Source organism: Manis javanica, chromosome 3, assembly GCF_040802235.1.
Source record: "Manis javanica isolate MJ-LG chromosome 3, MJ_LKY, whole genome shotgun sequence".
NCBI classification, from domain to species: domain Eukaryota; kingdom Metazoa; phylum Chordata; class Mammalia; order Pholidota; family Manidae; genus Manis; species Manis javanica.
The window spans coordinates 122752877-122774738 of NC_133158.1; the positions used below are offsets into that span (position 1 = coordinate 122752877).

The 21862-nt window shown below is 42.1% G+C and overlaps 1 protein-coding gene and 1 long non-coding RNA gene across 4 annotated transcripts in view; one reads left to right on the forward strand and one right to left on the reverse strand.

The window, feature by feature from the left end:
• Positions 1–14328, forward strand: part of ABCC5 (ATP binding cassette subfamily C member 5) — a 74949-nt gene extending 60621 nt beyond the window's left edge. For both annotated transcript variants that reach the window (XM_017680586.3, XM_017680587.3), the window contains 6 exons: positions 337–526; positions 2940–3099; positions 8238–8316; positions 9299–9412; positions 10054–10218; positions 12858–14328. In XM_017680586.3, coding sequence (XP_017536075.1) covers positions 337–526; positions 2940–3099; positions 8238–8316; positions 9299–9412; positions 10054–10218; positions 12858–12959 — 810 coding nt within the window. In that variant the 3' untranslated portion in view covers positions 12960–14328. The remainder of the gene's footprint in view (positions 1–336; positions 527–2939; positions 3100–8237; positions 8317–9298; positions 9413–10053; positions 10219–12857) is intronic.
• LOC140848446 (uncharacterized) overlaps positions 10229–21862 on the reverse strand; it is a 50314-nt gene continuing 38680 nt past the window's right edge. For both annotated transcript variants that reach the window (XR_012129336.1, XR_012129337.1), the window contains 3 exons: positions 14104–14290; positions 12747–12927; positions 10229–11833 (listed from right to left, as the gene is read on the reverse strand). This is a non-coding gene — a long non-coding RNA (uncharacterized lncRNA). The remainder of the gene's footprint in view (positions 11834–12746; positions 12928–14103; positions 14291–21862) is intronic.

A 21862-nucleotide genomic window follows, 5' to 3' on the forward strand; every position in this document is an offset into this window, starting at 1 on the left:
TGGTGCGAGGCCTCATGCCCCTCTCTTGGCCTCCAACGCAGGTTTGTGGAAGAATTCCTTAAGACAGAAAGCAATTTGAAAGGCACTGCCCTCCCTGAGATGCCACTTCACAGCCACTGTAAACTGCTGAGGAATCTTAGTAGCCATTGTTTTCAGACTGGTTTAGTGGTGAAAAGCATTTACTGCCAAGGGAATATTTTCATAACACGGGGACAGTGTGGCGGCCACTTCTGTGTGGCTGCTATGATTGTCCAGGTCTGTTTACTTCACTATGACAAAGCCTTGCAGCTCCTGTAGATTCTGTGGTCAGTCTGAACCAGTCACTTGTCTCCCCAGACTCTCTCTTTGGAAGCACCTGCCAGAATTAAGAACAAGGCCCCCTCCCCTGACTGGCCCCAGGAAGGAGAGGTGACCTTTGAGAACGCAGAGATGAGGTACCAAGAAAATCTGCCTCTGGTCCTGAAGAAAGTCTCCTTCACCATCAAACCAAAGGAGAAGATTGGCATCGTGGGGCGGACAGGATCAGGTAAGGGTATGCAGAATTCTCTGTGGAGAAACATCTGAGCCTGTCTGAGTTAGGCTTGGCGCCCATGATTTGCTGTTTTTTGAATATCACTCTCACCCCTTCACACCAGTCCCCTGTTGGATGAGTGATTAGTGTCTCAGGTCTCGCTGAAGCCAGTTTTCTAGGTTTATTTCCAACCTAGCTTTTCTAATCCTAAAGGTGTACACATCATTGCAGAACACTTAGAGCATGTAGCAAGCAGGAAAGCACCTGTAACTCCCCTGCTAAGATAATTACTGTTAACATTTTGGTGAATATCTAGCTAGGCTTTCTCTATAAACAAATATGTTTATAAAAATGGGGTCATTTAACACGCATTCTATCATGGCCTGCTTTTAAATCTACCAGATATTTTCCCAATGTCAATTAATATTCTATGGTATGATTTCTATACAGCATGATATAAAATTCTACTTTATGTCCATCAATAGATGAATGGATAAAGAAAATGTGGTACATATACACAATAGATTATTATTCAGCCATATAAAAAAAGAACAACATGGATGGATCTAGAGGATATTATGTCAGTGAAATAAGCCAGGCAGAGAAAGACAAATACCATATGATTTCACTTATTTGTGGAGTATAAAAACAAAGCAAAACATGCCCTTGTCTAGCTTGGATTAATACTTAGTCCATAGGCACACACCTGATCATCTACATTTGCCCTCTTACAGCACTAAACTATGTTTTCTACCTTTATCTTGCATCTACCTACCACTTCAGCATTTTATTAAAAATAAAAATAATAATAATAATAAAGGGAGAAATGTGGGATCAACATATAAATCAAGTATAAAAATCAAACGAATATTCATATTTGACCTGATTGTTTATAGTTCATAATGTGTGATCAAAACCGAATGTTTCTGTGATGAATGCCCTTGTACTGTTCACCATGTAAGAATTTATTCATTATGTAAGAATTCGTTCACCATATAAGAACTTGTTCGTTATGCTTCAGAAGATTGGAGACTGACGAGAATTAGGCTTGAGATGGATTAATGATTGTACATTGAGCATTGACCCCCCTATACTGAATTTTATTGTTGTTAACAACCATTTGATCAATAAATATGAGAGATACCCTCTCAAAAAAAACAAAAAACAAAAAAACAAAGCAAAACAGAAGGAACAAAGTAGCAGCAGACTCATAGACACTGAGAAGTGACTGGTAGTTACCAAGGGGAGGGGTTGGGGTCGGTGGCAGGGAGGTGGAGGGAGATAAAGGGGCACAATAATTCACATTCACAATGTAAGCTGATCATGGGGACTGTTGAACCACTGTGATATACATTTGAAATCAACATAAGATTGTATTAATGATACTTTAATAAAAAAAATTCTACTTTACAGATGTACCATAATTTATATTTAACCAGTCCTCAGTTGTAGGGCCTTGAGGTTATTAATTTTTCACTATTATGAATAGCACTACAGTAAACATCCTTATTTCTGTGAAGTAAAAAATACAAAAAATTTAAGATCCCTGTAATATATTACCAGTATAGTCTTACATTTATCAAACACTTAACAAAGCTCTAAATAAGGTACCTGTGATCCTTTGAACACAGAAGTTGTTTTCTTGATCTGACATTGGTTGCGAAGAAGTAGAAAACTAGCCTTCATTTTAGGCATTTTACTTCACTCTTACTCCTAGAATCATATTACTATATGCCCTTTAGATTTCTAGGATCAAGACTTGAGTAAATTATTTCTTTCTGAATAACATTTCAAAGATTGAGTCTTGTCTTTTACTAATCTGTTTGCCCTGTATAATAATAGGTGTAGGTGTGTCTGATTCACTTATGAGCTTTCTGGGCTCTGTGCTTTCCTGGAACCAAAACTCTTCCAGCTTTATTTCTTGACATTAAAAAAAAGTGTCTTCTGTCATTTCTGGCCAATTTACTTTAAAGAACTTGCTACGAAGAAAAGAAAAAGCCATTTCCTGCTTCCCATTTGAAAGGTAATGGGACAAAAGAGAGAAAAGGCAGCTTGTCCTCTGTTTTGCCTCTACCTCCTTGCTTGTAAGATATTTGTTCTTACTTTGCCTGAGAAGCCTTAAAGCCTGTGTACCCATTTCTAAAGTGAAAAGGAAACATTTTTCCATTTTATCCTCATGAAAGTGTAACAGTCCCTACAACTCCTTTGGGCTGAAGCTGGGTGACTTCAGTGTTTATGCTTGGTATATTAGGAAAGTTCGTCACTTTGTTCTGTTTCTGGCTGTCAATTTATACATTGTCTCAGCTAATCAGTTAAAGTAGTAATTGAACAGAAATAGAGAAATAGATGATTGTGCCCCGAGAATAAACCAGTTTTGTCTTTACAGAATTTACTAATCAAGCTACTCTCTTGTCTTCTGATTCATCAGGGAAGTCCTCTCTGGGAATGGCCCTCTTCCGCCTGGTGGAGTTATCTGGAGGCTGCATCAAGATCGATGGAGTGAGAATCAGTGACATTGGCCTGGCTGACCTCCGAAGCAAACTCTCCATCATCCCTCAAGAGCCAGTGCTGTTCAGCGGCACTGTCAGGTGAGAGCCTGAGCCTGTGTGCTTTGTGCTGATGTGGAGGCCGGGTGGCATGTTAGAGCCGCCATCTGCCATCTGGGACTGAGATCCAGTGCCCTGTAGTCCAGCTTTTCCCACTGCACTGAGTGCTGTCCATTGCAGAGTCAGGGGCAGTGCCACTGTACAAGGCACCCATTATCTCAGCGGGCCTAGGGCCCTGCAGCATGCTGGTGAAGAAGCCAGGGAGGTTTGGGCTCACATCTCTGCTCTGTGACTTCAGACATGTTATGTGACCACACCTAAGATCCATGAAATGGGGGTATTATTAAGACCTGTTGTTGTGAAGATGGAATAAATTCATACAAATTATACAAGCACAGAGCCTGGCAGATGGTGAGCATTCAGTAAACAGTAGCAGCTACATCAGCCTCGTCACCGTCGTCCTCCATCCTCCTCCCGCTCCACGCAGTCACCTGTCCTGGATATGCTTAAAGTGCTAATGGTGGTTTTCAGGCATTATTGCTACTCGTGTTTTTTCAGTTTCCGGTATCTTCTCTCACCTTCAATACTCACTCTGGAATGATGCCTCTCTCTGAAACCTGACAGCATGCTAAAAATAAAATTTCTCTTAAAATAGTAATTAAGAAGGAAGTATATTTAATCCCATTCGTTATCTTTCCTTATACTTTATCTTACCTTTAGCTGTAAGCTTTTGCCTACTAACAATGTTTCCATAATTTGAGTCTATTTCTATTAAAATTGACTCTTTTTCAAAATAGAAATAGCTTTAACTGTATGGTTGACCTAGGCTGGACTTCTTTTTTAAAAATAACTTTAAAAGTAGTATTGCCATTTCCTCTTTAATTTTTAGCAATTTCAAAAAAATTGGTGCCAACTTAATTTCAAATAACTATGGATCATGTTCAGATTGTCTTTAAAGCTAGAACCCTCTTCCCCCCAACTACCCCCCAACACCTTTCTTCAGAAATGGTGTTTGTACTCAGTGATTCAAGGAGGTTTAATAAATAAACTGAATTCTCACCTACATTCATGTAAGGTAGCATTTGGGTGTATTCATTTTGGCATTTTTCTAAAACACTAATGAATTTAGACAGCATGGATTGGATCTGTTATCAGTCATTTCCTTTGGGTACTGAGATAACAAGGTCAAACAAGCAACATCAGAAGAGAATTAGAATTTAATGAAGACTCAGGTCTAAAATTAAGAAATCGAGAGGCATTGCCAAATCTGCTCTTCCTTCCCATAAATCTCTATTTTTAGATGCCACAGGAATGCTTTAGGGAATACAATTTGCCTTATAATTTTTGGATCAGGACAAAATAACTTTTTAAATCATACTTTGGAAGGGCATTAAGAAATAAGGCGTGCTAAACGTGACTTCTCTTAAATATGCTGCCACCAAGAAGACTCAGTTTTCATTTCTAAGTTTTACAGCACTTCATTTGGGTCTGTGAATCAGGGGCTTCTGGTGTGACTGTTAAGAACTGACCTGCTGGCATGTGCAGCTGGTGTTTGAAGAACATCACAGAGGCGTGGCTTCCGTGGGCATCTGAGCCATTTGTTATCAGCTCCAGAGACATGTTGCCACTTGATGGACAAGCTTAGTTGCTGGTGTACCACTGACCTGAGTTTGTAGTTATGGAGCTCAGAGTGTTGTTTGGGCAGTCAGCTGTGCAAACTTAGGAAGTCCTTTAAGTTTCATTTTCTGCCAGCTATAATTTTGGCTCTTTAAGTCAGTAGTAGACAGTAAGGACAAATTAAATCCCAGACCTACTTTCCTCCTCCGTTTATCCTCTCAGGTTTCCTACAGATCCAAGGAACACTCACTCTTTGCCTCTGTTATTATAGAAAATTCCTAAGTTGTGACATACTAATAACTCTTAGCAGGAATCAAATGAGGATGGAAGGAATAAGTTCTTTTATTCTTAAAACAATGCTAGACAGTTTACAGGGGATACAATAGTGAATAAGATCCAAACAAGGATCCTGATCCAGTGGGGGCAGAGAGATGAGCAGAGTGACAAGTGCCATAATGAGGGTGAGCATAGGGGCATCTAATACAGGCTTGATGGGTCAGGAGACACTTCTTGCACATGGCATCTGATCTGAATGACAGGAAGGCAGCATAGCCAAGAGATGGCCACCATGACTGTGATGACGTAAGGACAGTAGCTGCCACATACACAGTGCCAGCCCTGCTGCCGTGTGGCGCCAGGTGGTTTATACACACGAGATGCAGCCCTCACAGCAGCCCTTGAGGAGGTATTCTTCTATCCCTGTCTTGCATATGAGGGAACAGAAGCATAGAGAAGCTAGGCTACCTTGGCCAAGGTCACACAGTTGTAATTGATGGAAGCTGTGTAAGAACCAGGAAACCTGACTACAGAGCCCTGATTTTTGCCAGCGTCTCTCAAGGAATAGGTTGGGGAAAGGTGTGCATATTCCAAGTGGGGAGAAGCATACATGCCAAGGGCAAGAGGCACAAGAAAGCAGCGCTGGCTAAAGAGTCTCCCATGTGAGTCCAGAGCTGGCCCAGAGGACATGGGCCAGGCAGGGGCCAGCCACACCTCTTCCTCCCAGGGTCTGTGAGAATGGCCTGCTTGCATTTGCATGCTCAGAACCAGTACCCAGACGTGGAGATAAGTGCAGCCCAGAGCTCAAGTTCTCCCAAACATCTTCCCACGTCTCATAAGCATAATTTGCCAAACTATACCTAATACTTTTCAATTCAAATCACCAGACCTACAAAGGTGATGTTTAGATGGAGACAAGACTCCCAAAATTAACATAACAACCGAATTTCCACCAGTGATCTGTTCCTCCACCACCTCTCCACCCCCTCCTCCACGACAAAGAGCTTTTCCTCGTGTCTTTAACAGTTCCAGAAATGTCCGGTCCTATTCTTTTGGCATCATCCTTGATTGCCTTGAGGTAGATACTGTTGGTAAAGTAAACAAGAATAGTCCCCAAACAGGTTTTCTGTACCAGCAAATTCCTTTCTCTTGAGTTTCCCTTTATACTGTATTTTGTCCTCCTGTTCACGTCCCACTCAATGACAGGGCATCAGGAAGAAAGAGGGCCTTTTTCTAAGTTTGTACACATAGGGAGTGCATATCTTCTGACCTCATACTTATTTTAACATGTATAAACTTAGAATAAAATCTAGTAGGATATATGCCAAAACGCTAGTGGTGCTTGTTTCTAGGGGTTTGATTAGAGGAGCTTAAACATGTGTTTTTGTTTTGTTTTGCATAGCTGTGTTTCTTAATTTCTTTAACTAATATTTATGTAATAAAAATAAAAAACTAAAGAAGTCAAACTCCCTGTTTGCAGATGACATGATATTGTACATAAAAAACCCTAAAGAATCCACTCCAAAACTACTAGATCTAATATCTGGATTCAGCAAAGTTGTGGGATACAAAATGAATACATAGAAATCTGTTGCATTCCTATACACTAACGACAGCTACATGTAAGAGAATGAAACTGGATTATTGTCTAACTCCATACACAAAAGTAAACTCGAAATGGATCAAAGACCTGAATGTAAGTCATGAAACCATAAAACTCTTAGAAAAAAATATAGGCGAAAATCTCTTGGACATAAACATGAGCAACTTCTTCATGAAAATATTTCCCCAGGCAAGGGAAACAAAAGCAAAAATGAACAAGTGGGACTCTATCAAACTAAAAGGCTTCTGTACAGCAAAGGACACCATCAGTAGAACAAAAAAGACATCCTACAGTATGGGAGAATATATTCATAAATGACATATCCAATAAGGGGTTGACATCCAAATTATATAAAGAGCTCATGCACCTCAACAAACAAAAAGCAAATAAGCCAATTAAAAAATGGGCAGAGGATCTGAACAGACACTTCTCCAAAGAAGAAATTCAGATGGTCAACAGGCACATGAAAAGATGCTCCACATCGTTAATCATCAGAGAAATGCAAATTAAAACCACAATGAGATATCACCTCACACCAGTTAGGATGACCACCGTCCAAAAGACAAACAACAAAATGTTGGCGAGGATGTGGAGAAAAGGGAACCCTCCTACACTGCTGGTGGGAATGTAAATTAGTTCAACCATTGTGGAAAGCAGTATGGAGATTACTCAAAAAGCTCAAAATAGAAATACCATTTGACTCAGGAATTCCAGTCCTAGAAATTTACCCTAAGAATGCAGAAGCCCAGTTCGAAGAAGACATATGCACCCCTATGTTTATCGCAGCACTATTTACAATAGCCAAGAAATAGAAGCAACCTAAGTGTCCATCAGTAGATGAAAGGATAAAGAAGAGTGGTACATATACACAATGGAATATTATTCAGCCATAAGAAGAAAACAAATCCTACCATTTGCAACAACATGGGTGGAGCTAGAGGGTATTATGCTCAGTGAAATAAGCCAGGTGGAGAAAGACAAGTATCAAATGATTTCCCTCATCTGTGGAGTGTAAGAACAAAGCAAAACTGAAGGAACAAAACAGCAGCAGAGTCACAGAACCCAAGAATGGGCTGACAGTTACCAAAGGGCAAGGGACTGGGGGGGATGGGTAGGAAGGGAGGGATAAGGGGGAAAAAGGAGCATTACAATTAGCACAGATAATGTAGGTGGGGGACACAGGGAAGACAGTGTATGCAGAGAAGACAAGTAATGATTCTATGGCATCTTACTATGCTGATGGACAGTGATTGTAATGGGATATGTGGGGGGACTTGATAATAGGGGGAGTCTAGTAACCATAGTGTTGTTCAAATAATTGTACATTAATGATACCAAAATAATGAACGAACGAACGAACGAACGAACGAACTAACTAACTAACTAACTAACTAGCTAACTAACCAACCTAACTAAACTAACTAAACTAACTAACTAAAATAAAGTCCTATAAAGAAGGAAAGGAAGCCCAGTCGGTCCTCAGAGCCATTCCTGTAATAGGCAGGCATCAGCCCTCTGATCTCAGCTTCCACCAGTGGCTGGTTTGGAATTGAGCCACTGTTGACCTTCAGGGGTTTGAGCCCTCCTTTTCCCATGAGTGTTTAAACTGTTACCACAGATAGCCTTGGTAGTATGGCCGCTTCCATTTGGATTACTGAGGAATTCCTATTACTTTTCTTCCTAGATCAAATTTGGATCCCTTTGTGCAGTACTCAGAAGAGCAGATTTGGGATGCCCTAGAAAGGACACACATGAAAGAATGTGTAAGTAAAGGGGAAAGGGGAGCTTTGCTGGAATCTCAAGGCGGGAGACACATTAATGCTATGGTCGCTCCCCGGCCTGCTTGGGCTGCCATTTGTCAGCCCGGCCTGTCCCTCCTCCAGGATCTCTGGGGAGGAGCACTTTAGAGCAGAGCTTCCCAGTATTTCACAAAGAGCATGGAAGTTAATATCTCCTGACCATGGTCATATTGCTCTTTTGTTATCTATTCATTGAGAAGATACTGATGACAACCACTCAGAATTCAGTAGTGCTTTTAAATAGATTTCTATTTCATTCATCATAACAGTATAGTATCTTCTGAAGTATCTATATATGTACAAAAGTTATTTAATTTATTGATCTGCAAAAAGCATGAGTCTGCATATGGATTCACAGACCTCTCAGGGTAACTCAGCAAGTTCCCTCTGGGGGCTCCAGTCTATAGATTGATACCCTGGCCTGGAGTAGGATCTCTCCTGGCCCTGGTTGAGTCAAGCTCAGGATGCCCTGCTCTCATTCATCTAGGTCAGCTCTGCCTTTATCATTTTGATATTGGGCTTCCTCAAACTATTTCATTTGAAGAATAGGTTCTAGAGCTTACATAAAGAAAGGTTTGATAGCCATTGGCCTCCAGCTTTGGAATTCAGAAAGAAATTTCACTTACTCCAATTCCTGTTGCATGGCCCTCTATTTTCATAGCCAAAAATGAGGGCCAGTATCTGAAAGGATTAGGCGACATGAAAATACTGGAATTTCTGGGACATTTAATGGTATGAGGCTAACAGAACAGTACACTTGAAATATGAAATGTCCTAGAAAATGTGATCATCATACCTGATCTTTCTAGATGAGGTAGCTTCTTGGCTAATAATTCTTCCGTTTCATATAATTTATTTTTGCCACTGGATTTTTGAAAAAATTTAGTTACTCTTTTTCTTTATAATTTACTTTTCTACTTTTAATCTCAACTTCCTCTCTCCCTAGATTGCTCAGCTACCTCTGAAACTTGACTCTGAAGTGGTGGAGAATGGGGATAACTTCTCAGTGGGGGAACGGCAGCTCTTGTGCATAGCAAGAGCCTTGCTCCGCCACTGTAAGGTAAAGGCAGTTGGTGGGTGGCAGGGAAGGGAGCAGTGGGGAAGAACAGGAAAATGAAGAACAGCCTTTCTCCGTGGCATGAGGTCCAAAGGCATTTCTGGCTCTGGACCCAGTGGCACTTTTTCAGAGGATGGCCAGAGATGTTTCTAAATTAATCTTGACACGATTTGGGTATATGGGTGTATTTTTTTTTTTTTTTTAACTTCCCTGAGCCTTCAGTCTCCAAGGCTTTTGGCCAGTGAGTAGTTGTAGTATTGGAAACCACAGACTCAGAAGATTTTAAAACTTCAGGAAATATCCAGGTCATCAAGTCCAGCCTCCTCGTTTTGTAAACTGGAAAAGGAAGGTCCAGAAAGATTGCCATGTGTTTAGAGTCACAGAGCAAGTAGAGGTGAATGTTTTGTTAGATCAGTATTACATGCATATCCTTTTATTTGGAAATCAAGGCAAACATATGTTTGAAGTTGTATCAGTTCTAAGCACTCAGATCTTTTTACTATGTGTGTACCTACTTAGAAAAATCAATATATGGTATAAAATTTAAATAGTGAAATACATGTTAGTAAAACCCAGATAAAGCAAAATTCTTGAGGAATTCTTTGGATTCCTCTTACTCCTCTCACTCTTCTCCTTTTTGGTAGATTCTGATTCTAGATGAAGCCACAGCTGCCATGGACTCTGAGACAGACTTGCTGATCCAAGAGACCATCCGAGAAGCATTTGCTGACTGCACCATGCTGACAATTGCCCATCGCTTACATACAGTCCTAGGCTCTGATAGGATTATGGTGCTGGCCCAGGGACAGGTACTGAGCTGAGCCCTGGAGGGACCTTGGCTTGGCAGGTGGCTCGCCTGGGAGGAGAACTGGGCCCTGGCAGGATTGGGCTGATGGCCGGCTTAGCATGGTTCTGAGCATTCAGATAAGCAGCCATATGACTCTAGTCTGGTTGCGGCTGGAAAGGATCCAGCCCTCCCAGCAGGAGAGTGAGTCAGGGGCATTCCCTGTGGGCTCTCATCTCTCTGTGTCTGTTCTCTTGTTGCCTGGTGGAAGTGCCACTTTGACTCAGGTCAGAGCACACGCGTACTTACTAACTTGCTCACATACACACGTGTACTTACTAACTCGCTCACATGCACAAGAATTGCCAGAGGTGAATTGAGGCCAGCTCCCAGGTGTTTGCCCTGTACAGTCACATAATGGTTCTTACCCTGCGGCTCTAAGCTTTCCCACAGCCTGGCCCAGCCTAGCCTTCTTCATTTCCCACTCTTCCCTTGAAGGTGCTGTTGGCTGTAAACAATTGTGCTTCCACTAAGCCTTTTCACCTGTGTTTTTACTCATGCAGTTCCATCTACTTAAATGCCCTTTCCTCTTGTTCCCTCTCCCATATCCCCATATCTCTCTGCTTACAGCCTGCCTGTCCCTCAAGAAAGACAAGTCCCAGTTGCCCTGATCGCTTTGGCCACCTTAAACTTCACCTGTATCTTTCTTGTAGCTCTTCTGCTTCATCTGATGGTAACTGTGTAATACCTGTCTCTCCTATCAGACCGTGAGCTCACTAAGGGCTGCAGTCAAGCCCTCAAACCTTTGGGTCCCTGGAAGGGCTCAGTACTGCAGTTTTTTGCACATGGGAGAAGTTAAATACGTTAAGTATGTTACTTAAGATGTCAAGTAAATGTACGTTGGACAGATACCTCCCTGTATGCCCCTGTGATGGCGTGGATTAATGATTTGGCAGAAATAGCAAACCGGTATAATGGGTAACTGACTATACCATAATTAGTAATAATGGCCACCATGAGAGCTACTCTTATTGTTTATTGTGTGTCAGGCACTGTGCTAAGTGCTTTACATGCAGTCAGTCATCACAACTGAGAAAGATGTAGATATTATTAACTCTCAGGGAACTTTGCAGGAAGCAGAGAGCTGGGGCCAAACTCAGGCCAACAACTCCAAAGCCAGTGGTTTGCCCCACCACACTGTTCCAGCTCTCTGTGGAGAAATATTGGGCAACACATTTAGCATGGCAGATGTAGGCCGGGCTTTAAAGCTGAGTTTGAGAAAACATACTGGTTAGTGATTTTTCTCCTCATCTTGTGATTATTTTAGCATTAGTATTTTTTATTACTGTCTATGTTTGAATTATCCTGAATGTTTACTGAAATTCTATTATACATGAGATACATAGAGCTACTACTTGGTTACATACATATTAAATAGAACGTAATAGAATAAGATAGAAGAGACCAAGAACACTTTCTGGGAAATTCTTTCTTGAAGACATAACCAGACCACTTTGTCTCTCTGGGTGGCTTGATGTTGTTTTGGAATGGGGAGTGATTGATCTTATAGGGGACTCTGGCTTTCTTTTCCCTTAATTTTTTTCTTGATAATTAAAATGTCCTTGTAACTGTAGGGAAACCTAGAAAACAAAAAAGCATAAAGGCAAAAATAAAATCACAAGTCATTTACACACACACACCCCCCAGGAATAAACATTGTTAATACATTAACTTAACCCTGCCAGCATTTTCCATGCTTCCACACACCTGGACTCTAACAGATAGGATGTGCTCTGCTATAGACAGAGTGCCAGAAAGAGGCTTGGGCAGCAGGAATTTATTATCCTACAGCAGAAGGTCAGAGGGGTGGTTATTCGGGAGCTCAACGATGTCAGGTGCTGTGCCAGCTTCCAGCCAGCGCCTGCCTTTCCCTCATGGTGCAGGATCTGTGCCCTAGCTCCCAGCGTCTTATCTCCGCACAAGCAGGCCTAAGTAAGAGCGCTTTATCCTTACACCTATGTCTGTTGGGCAGGACAGCCTTTCCTAGAAGCACCCTGGGGACTTCCCCTTACATCTCCTTGGCCAGGGTTGTGTTGTGTCCCATGCATTTGCCCTGCAGCAGGGAAGGCTGGAAAAGGCAGCGTGTGGTGCTTTCAGTCTCTGTCACGTGAGACAGGTTCTACCAACATATCATACAACTTCCTACTGCAAAATGACATTGAATGGCTGCATAGGAGGAAGTCTATAGAAGTTTATCAAAGGAATAGATAATTAATTGAATGAGTGGATCCCTCACTCATTTCCTTTTTTTTTATTCTGCCAACTGAGCATTTGAGCTGTTCTTTTCCAGCTGTAGGTTTAGATCAGTTTGCACAGCAGGATGACATTTGCCTGCTCTGCCCTTGGCTTGAGCTGTAGTTTTTCCCCCTAAGATTTATGTGAAGGAGGTCTGGAAATCTTTCTCCCTAATCTTTCCCTTATATCCTGGTTAAAAAAGAAGAGGAAGAGGAAGAAGAACCCATTTGGGCTTGGCAGGAGTAGTTGAATTGTCACCCTGATGCCATCCTCGGGGCTTTGAGGTGTGCCCCCTTCCCGAGCAGTGGATCCCCTGAGGCCCCCAAGGCTTCCTGAGTCACATTCTCATGCCAGCTCCTTCCTTTGCAGGTGGTGGAGTTCGACACCCCATCGGTCCTTCTGTCCAACGACAGCTCCCGGTTCTATGCCATGTTTGCCGCTGCGGAGAACAAGGTCGCTGTCAAGGGCTAACACCTCCCAGCCGCTGCCCTGCCCAAGTCTCTTTTCTTTGGAGCATTGCCATTTCCTGCCTGGGGTGGGCCCCTCATCGCGTCCTCCTGCTGAAACCTTGCCTTTCCCAGTTCTATCTTTTGCACAGCAGTTCAGGATGGGTTTATGTGTTTCACTTTTAGGGAGAGTCATATTTTGATTGATGTGTTTATTCCATATTCATGTAAACAAAATTTAGTTTTTGTTCTTAATTGCACTCTAAAAGGTTCAGGGAACCATTATTATAAATGTATCAGAGGCCTATAATGAAGCTTTATACATGTAGCTATATCTATATATAATTCTGTACATAGCCTATATTTACAGTGAAAATGTAAGCTGTTTATTTTATATTGAAATAAGCACTGTGCTAATAACAGTGCAAATTCCTTTCTATCAGTTTTGTACAGTTTGCTGTACTGGAGATCTGGTTTTGCTACATTAGACTGTAGAAAGGGAAACGGATTGTTCTTCTCTAGCTGGTGGTTTCACGGTGCTGGGTTTTCTGGGTGTCCAAAAGGAAGATGTGTGGCAATAGTGGGCGCACCAGCAGCACCCTCTGTGCCCCAACCACAGCCACTCTGGGGTGGGGTTGGGTGGAGCCTGCTGGGGGCCACGCAGAGCGCCGTGAATTCTCAGGGCTCCTGCTTTCTGTCCTGTTGTCACTTCACTGTTTCTGTCAGGAGAGCAGTGGGGCAAAGTCCCCAACCCCTTTTTACCCCCTCTGTTGGGAATGAGAATCACAGAAGCATTCCTCAGAGAGGGGGAGTTCCTTTCCTGCCTTCCTCTTTTTGCTTTTGTTTCTAAACAAGAACCCGGTCTGTTCAGAGCGTCCCACTGCCTCAGGCTCAGACGCTGGCCACTGCACAGAGCTCCCCGGCTCCCAGCCCTGCTGGTTCCAAGCCCTGGAGCCAACCGCTGCTTTTTCCAGTGGTACTTTTCATTCGCCTGGCCCCACACCTCCACACTTCAGTGACGGGGTTCAGGGGTTTGTGGGTCTGGTTTCCTTTCTCACTACAGTGTCACACAGTCTCTTTGTCTCTCCAAAGTCTGTGACTTTAAGCAGCTCTTGCTAATCAGTGTCCCACACTGGTGTAGATGTTTTTTGTACTGTAAAGAGACCTACCTCAGGTTGCTGATTGCTGTGCGGTTCGGTGTGTTCCTGCAAACCCCCTTTGTGCTGTGGGGCCAGTAGCTCAGGTGGGTGTGGTCGCTGCTGTCATCAGTTGAATGGTCAGCGTTGCATGTCGTGACCAAGTAGACAATTCTGTCGCCTTAGCATGTTTGCTGAACCACCTTGTGGAAACAAAAATCTGAAAAAGTGAATAAAATTATTTTGGATTTTGTAAAACTCTTGGTGTGTAAAATAGTTCTCTGAGAAGGGAGCAAGATGCCTTCTAATGGCTTCGGGGTACCAAGCCCTGAGTCTGAATGTCCAACAATGGGGAGGACCAGTGGCAGAGCTGGCTGGCTGCTGGGGGCACGGGGCCTGGAATCATCTGTTGGGGGTCTTGCTTTCTGCAGCCAGTGTTCCTAAGCATGGCCACCAAATACAGCTCCTGTGCTGCTGAATAGAGGGTGAGGGCTGGTGGGTGAGTGGTTCTGGTGAGTTGGGCAGTTGTGGTGAAATATGTTTCAGATGAACAGTTTGCTGAGGGTCCTCAGCAGTTCAGTCAATATAATTGCCCTTTCAGTCAATTCATTTAGATTAACTCATCGAGAATTAAGTACCCATTCAAAAGGGTACTCATTCTAAACTTTCTCCAAGTATTGTGTTGAATGCAGCCAAGAAAGCTTTTAAACTATTTGGTATTCATTCTGCTGACCATTCCCAGAAATTGTATCTTAAAGCCAGCCTTTTGGGTAGGCTGCTGTCATGAAACTTCAGGGGCTTGGCTCCTAGTTTAAAGCTTCACTTCTGCAGTTGTCACCTTCAAGTGCTCAGTAGCCACATGTGGCCTGTGGCTCCTGTGTTGGACAGTGCAGATAGAGAACATTCCCATCACTGCACAAAGTTCTCTTGGACAGCACTAATGTAAACAACCCCTTCTTTTGATGCTCTGGATTTACCTCCCAGAGGCGTAGGAAGGTCAGCAGGGGGCACCCCTGTGTGGTCGCCCCCATCAGCTCTCTGCTGCAGGAGAGAGTATCTGTTCTTATGTTTACCTTCTGCGTCTCCTCCCACCTCTCAACCTGCTTTATCCTAAAAGGAGGCAGTTCCCTGCCTTCTGCCCGCTCCCTTTGCTCTCCTTGCATGGATTCTCCCACTTTCACGGGGTTAATGACAAAGCTTCCGGTGTGGGTGTGGCCTTTCTCCATACTGTCTCCAGCCCCCTGCTGAGTGCCTCCACTAGCTACCACCTCAGTCTCTCAAGGATGAACAGCACTCCTTGTCCTCATTAGTAGTATTACTGACCTTGAATTATTTCAACTCTCCTGCCCTCTCCCAGGAAACTCAGCCACCTCTAGGCCCTCTGCAATTCCCTCGCCCCCTGCTTCTCTCTCCCTCTGCCCTAATTAAGGCCCACTTCCCTTCTTTGTTCATACTGTAGTTACAGCATTACAACTAGTCTTGTCTCAGTGTCCTCTGAAGCATTGTATATACTCCTGCCAAAAGGATGACCAAAAATGCAAGCTAGTCTAATACTTTACCTGCCAAAAATCTTCAGGGGTCAGTTGCCTATGGAGAGGTCCATAATCCTTAGCTTGGCAGTCAAGGTGTCCATTACCTGACTCCAAGTATTCCCTTTTCTACTCAGTATTCCCCAAAACAGGCCAATACCTTTAAAATCTGCTATTTTCTCAACCCATAAAACTTGTCAGAGCCATGATTTTTGAAAACTCAGTTCAAATACTATCTCCTCCACAAAGCCTTTCTCTCAAACCAAATTCCTCTGGCCTCCTACAACTCTTTGCTTTGCACATCTTTTATTTCCTTTTGCTTTGCATACCATAATTGATTATTTTCTTATATTTCTGCCCATGAATATAAACTTCTCAAAGGCAGTAAATCTTATTTTTATATGTCTTATAATTCCTGACTTAAGTATTATATTTTACATATATAGGTGCTTAGTGAGTATCACTCTACTCAACTGAGTCTTGCATAGTACCTTATACATGGATGCTCAATGAACATTTGTTAATAGAAATCACTGTTGCAGACTTTCTTTGATTCTGGTCATGGTAAAAAGGAAATTGATGGCTTCAAAGAGACAAAAAACTGGCATTGAGGAAAAGAGGCCTTTATATGGAGTGACTTTACGAAAGTCAGAAAATACATATGGTTACTTACATGATTGTGTGCCATATTTCTTTTAATAACTCTTTTTCCGATTATAAAAGTAATGCATACTCTTTGTACAAAATGTGGAGAATGCAGAGGTGCAGTGAAGAAACCAAGAATTTCAGTGCCTTACGGTGTGGAGTGTATTTTCCCAAACATGGCTGGCAGCAGCCCCTCCCGTCTCAGATGCTTTCCTGCAGTGCCACCTTTCCACTGTCCCAGCAAGAGGTGGAGTCTGGTTCTCTACCCCCTGGAATGTGGGTGGGCCCCTGACTACTTTGACCAATAGAATATGGTGATACTGTGCCTCTTTTGCACAAAGTCCTCTTGTAGCCCAGCACACCTCCTGCCTCTTGGGAGCCAGCTATCATGTAAGCCAAGCAGCTATGCTGAACTTGCTATACAGCAAGGGTTACGAGCTGCAGGGGAGTTCCTGGAGGATGAGACAGTGAGACCAGGGAGTACTGAGACATCAGACTGGTGAATGAAAAAGCCATGTTGGAAGTAGGACCTTGAGCCTTGGCCATCCTAGCTGATGCCATGTAGAGTGCAGATAAACTCCTCGGCTGATCCCTTCCCAAATCCCTGAGCAAAATAAAATGGTTTATGAAGCCACTATATTTTGGGGTAGTTACATAACACTGAAGCACCCATCACCCCAGGATAACCAATGTTCTATGACTGTATTCCTTATACCTTTTCCAAGTGCAGAGTTTTTTCTTAATTATCAAAAATATTGTGCATGCTTTTTTGTTAGAAATACAAATCACACCTGAAGAAAATGCAGAGAGTGGAAGTGCATCTGAATCTCACACTACAAAGGAGGCAACCACTGTGTACAATATGATCTGTATTTTTACAGGCTTTTTTTCTAAACACATAATGGCATTCTTCATTCAAAATGTAATACATTCAAAACAAAATCAGCATAACTTACATACACAATTTGATTTCAATGTATTATGAATGTTTTCTCATGTCAAGTCTTCAAAAACATAACTTTAGTAGTGTGTCATACTTTCTTACAGAAATTCATTTGTTTCATTCAATAAATATTTATTGAGCATCTAATATATGGCAGGCACATTCCAGAAACTGGCAGTACAGTAGTGACAAAACAGAAAACATCCCTGCCTTCATGGAGTTCATTCACCACATTTTATTGTGGTAATGGGCAAAAAGTATATAAGTAAATCACATAGAATTCAAACCTAAACAGCCTGCTTCCAGACTCTAATGGCTCTCTCTCATCTCATAACCTTAGCTTCAGTTGCTTTGGGAGTTAATGTGTGTGTTGGAGTAGATAGACTCTAAGATTTCTTGCAGCTACAGTTCTGTGACTTACGTGAATCAATAAACATGTCCTGGAAAACCTGGATCCTTTAAAACAGAGATCAAGCAATATATGGAAACAAATGAAAACAACAGCACAACACCTCAACTTCTGTGGGACACAGTGAAGGCAGTTCTACGAGAAAAGTATATAGCAATCCAGGCCTATGTAAAGAAGGAAGAACAATCCCAAATGAATAGTCTAAATTCACAATTATTGAAACTGGAAATAGAATAAATGAGACCCAAAGTCAGCAGAAGGAGGGAAATAATAAAGATCAGAGAAGAAATAAAATTGAGAAGAATACAACAGTTAGAAAAAAATCAATGAAACCAAGAGCTGGTTCTTTGAGAAAATAAACAAAATACATAAACCCCTAGCCAGACTTATTAAGAGAAAAAGAATCTACACACATAAACAGAATCAGAAATAAGAAAGGAAAAATCACGACAGACTCCACAGAAATACAAAGAATTATTAGAGAATACTATGAAAATCTATATGCTAACAAGCTGGAAAACCTAGAAGAAATGGACAACTTTCTAGAAAAATACAACCTTCCAAGACTGACCAAGGAAGAAACAGAACATCTAAACAGACCGATTACCAGCAACAAAATTGAATTGGTAATCAAAAACTACCCAAGAACAAAACTTGGATTCAAGTCCAGATGGATTCACCACTGAATATTATCAGACATTTAGAGAAGACCAAATACCCATTCTCCTCTAAGTTTTCCAAAAAACAGAAGAGGAGGGAATACTCCCAAACTCATTCTATGAAGCCAGCATCACTCTAATACCAAAACCAGGCAAAGACACCACACAAAAAGAAAATTACAGACCAATATCCCTGATGAACATGGATGTAAAAATACTCAACAAAATATTAGCAAACTGAATTAAAAAATACATCAAGAGGATCATACACCATGATCAAGTGGAATTCATTTCAGGGATGCAAGGATGGTACAACATTTGAAAATCCATTGACATCATCCACCACATCAACAAAAAGGACAAAAACCACATGATCATCTCCATAGATGCTGAAAAAGCATTAGACAAAATTCAACATCCATTCATGATAAAAACTCTCAACAAAATGGGGATAGAGGGCAAGTACCTCAACACAGTAAAGGCCATATATGACAAACCCACAGCAAACATCATAGTTAACAGCAAGAAGCTGAAAGCTTTTCCTATAAGATCGGGAACAAGACAAGGATGCCCACTCTTCCCACTGTTATTCAACATAGTACTGGAGGTCCTAGCCATGGCAATCAGACAAACAAAGAAATACAAGGAATCCATATTGGTAAAGAAGAAGTTAAACTGTCACTATTTGCAGATGACATGATATTGTATGTAAAAAACTCTAGAATCCACTCCAAAACTAATAGAACTAATATCTGAATTTAGCAAAGTTGCAGGATACAGAATTAACACACACAAATCTGTTGCATTCCTATACAATGATGAACTAGCAGGAAGAGAAATCAGGAAAACAATACCATTCACAATTGCATCAAAAAGAATAAAATACCTAGGAATAAACCTAACAAAGGAAGCGAAAGTCCTATACCCTGAAAACTACAAGGCTCTCCTAAGAGAAATTAAGGAGGACACTAATAAATGAAAATTCATCCCATGCTCTTGGGTAGAAGCATTAATATTGTCAAAATGGCCATCCTGCCTAAAGCAATCTACAGATTCAGTGCAATCCCTATCAAAATACTGACAGCATACTTCAATGTGCTGGAACAAAGAGTTCTAAAATTCATATGGAACCATCAAAGACCCTGAATAGCCAAAGCAATCCTGAGAAAGAAGAATAAAGCAGGGGGCATCTTGCTTCCCAACTTCAAGCTCTACTACAAAGCCTCAGTAATCAAGACAATTTGATACTGGCACAAGAACAGACCCATAGACCAGTGTAACAGACTAAACAGTCCAGATATGAACCCAAGCATATGTGGTCAATTAATATATGACAAAGGAGCCATGGATATACAATGGGGAAATGACAGCCTCTTCAACAGCTGGTGTTGGCAAAACTGGACAGCTACATGTAAGAAAATGAAACTGGGTTACTGTCTAACCCCATACACAAAAGTAAACTCAAAATGGGTCAAAGACCTGAATGTAAGCCAAGAAGCCATAAAACTCTTAGAAAAAAACATAGGCAAAAATCTCTTGGACATAAACATGAGCGACTTCTTCATAAACATATCTCCCCAGGCAAGGGAAACAAAAGCAAAAATGAACAGGTGGGACTATATCAAGCTGAAAAGCTTCTGTATAGCAAAGGACACCATCAATAGAACAAAAAGGCATCCTACAGTATGGGAGAATATATTCATAAATGACATCTGATAAGGGGTTGACATCCCAAAATATATAAAAAGTTCACATGCCTCAACAACAAAAAAGCAAATAATCCAATTAAAAATGGGCAGAGGATCTGAACAGACACTTCTCCAAAGAATAAATTCAGATGGTCAACAGGCACATGAAAAGATGCTCCACATTGCTAATCATCAGAGAAATGCAAATTAAAACCACAATGAAATATCACCTCACACCTGTTAGGATGGCCACCATCCGAAAGACAAACAACAACAAATGATGGTGAGGATGTGGAGAAAGGGGAACCCTCCTACACTGCTGGTGGGAATGTAAATTAGTTCAACCATTGTGGAAAGCAGTATGGAGGTTCCTCAAAAAACTAAAAATAGAAATACCGTTTGACTCAGGAATTCCAGTGCTAGGAATTTACCCTAAGAATGCAGCAGCCCAGTTTCAGAAAGACATATGCACCCTTATGCTTATTGCAGCACTATTTATGATAGCCAAGAAATAGAAGCAACCTAAGTGTCCATCAGTAGATGAATGGATAAAGAAGATGTGGTACATATACACAATGGAATATTATTCAGCCATAAGAAGAAAACAAATCCTACCATTTGCAACAACATAGGTGGAGCTAGAGGGTATTATGCTCAGTGAAATAAGCCAGGTGGAGAAAGACAAGTATCAAATGATTTCACTCATCTGTGGAGTATAAGAACAAAGAAAAAAACTGAAGGAACAAAACAGCAGCAGAATCACAGAACCCAAGAATGGACTAACATTTACCAAAGGGAAAGGGACTGGGGAGGATGGGTGGGAATGGAGGGATAAGGGGGAAAAAGAGGCATTACAATGAGCACACTTAATATAGGAGGTGGGGTGGGGGCACGGGGAAGGCAGTATAACAGAGAAGACATGTAGTGATTCTATGGCATCTTAGTATGCTGATGGACAGTGACTGTAATGGGATATGTGGTGGGGACTTGATAATGGGGAGAGTCTAGTAGCCATAATGTTGCTCATGTAATTGTACATTAATGATAACAAAAAACATAAACCTGGATCCTGATAACCATTGGAGGCATAGCTCCAGAATTATGACCATTCCTAGCTCCCATGAGATAGATGATGTGTATTTGCAGGGGGAAGGATCACCTCTTTTCTAGAATCTTCCCCTTACCATGCTCAAGCTTGGGCATTTTTTATAGGCTCAGGCAAGCTCCTTTCAACCCACTCAGGTGGACTCTGCTTAGGAATAAGCCAGCTACTGCCCAGATGAGAACTGTCAGAGCTGGTAATTGATCTCCTACAGCCATGGCACAGCCAACTTCCTCACGGGGAGCCCCGTCCCTCACCCAGGACCGGCCTGATGGCAGCCTGGGAGGATCATGGGGTATCTAGCTTTTGGGGCAAAGACACCTTTCCCACAGAGTTGGTTCCAGGAGCTGGGGAACACTGCACTGACTGGCTTGCTGTGTCCTTGACAAAAAATGGGCTGCAGTCCTGGGGCCAAGCCAGTCTGACCTGATGAGAGAGTTCCTGGAGGGCTTGTAGAGAAGGCCACTCTCAACAGGCCCATCCTGGGCTCCTCCCCTCCCTCATCCCTATGGAACTGTGAGAGTGGCCTTCTCTACAAGCCCTCCAGCAACTTGAGCCACCCACTTCTTCCCATCTTGTTGATCCAACCAGTTTCTTCCCTCCCAGCTTCCCAGTACTGATTCTAGTCCCCAGGGGATTTTTTCCCCAAAAAAATATTTATTGAGCATCTGTTAAGTGCCAGGCATGACTCTCTATATCTTGTTCCCTGCAGCCAGCTTGCTGAGCAGCCAGGACCTCTCATCTCTGGGGAGGTGCCTGCTCTGCCCCAGGTCACAGGGAGACAAGCTTTCCCTCCTGTCCTTGGTGTTCCCTACCT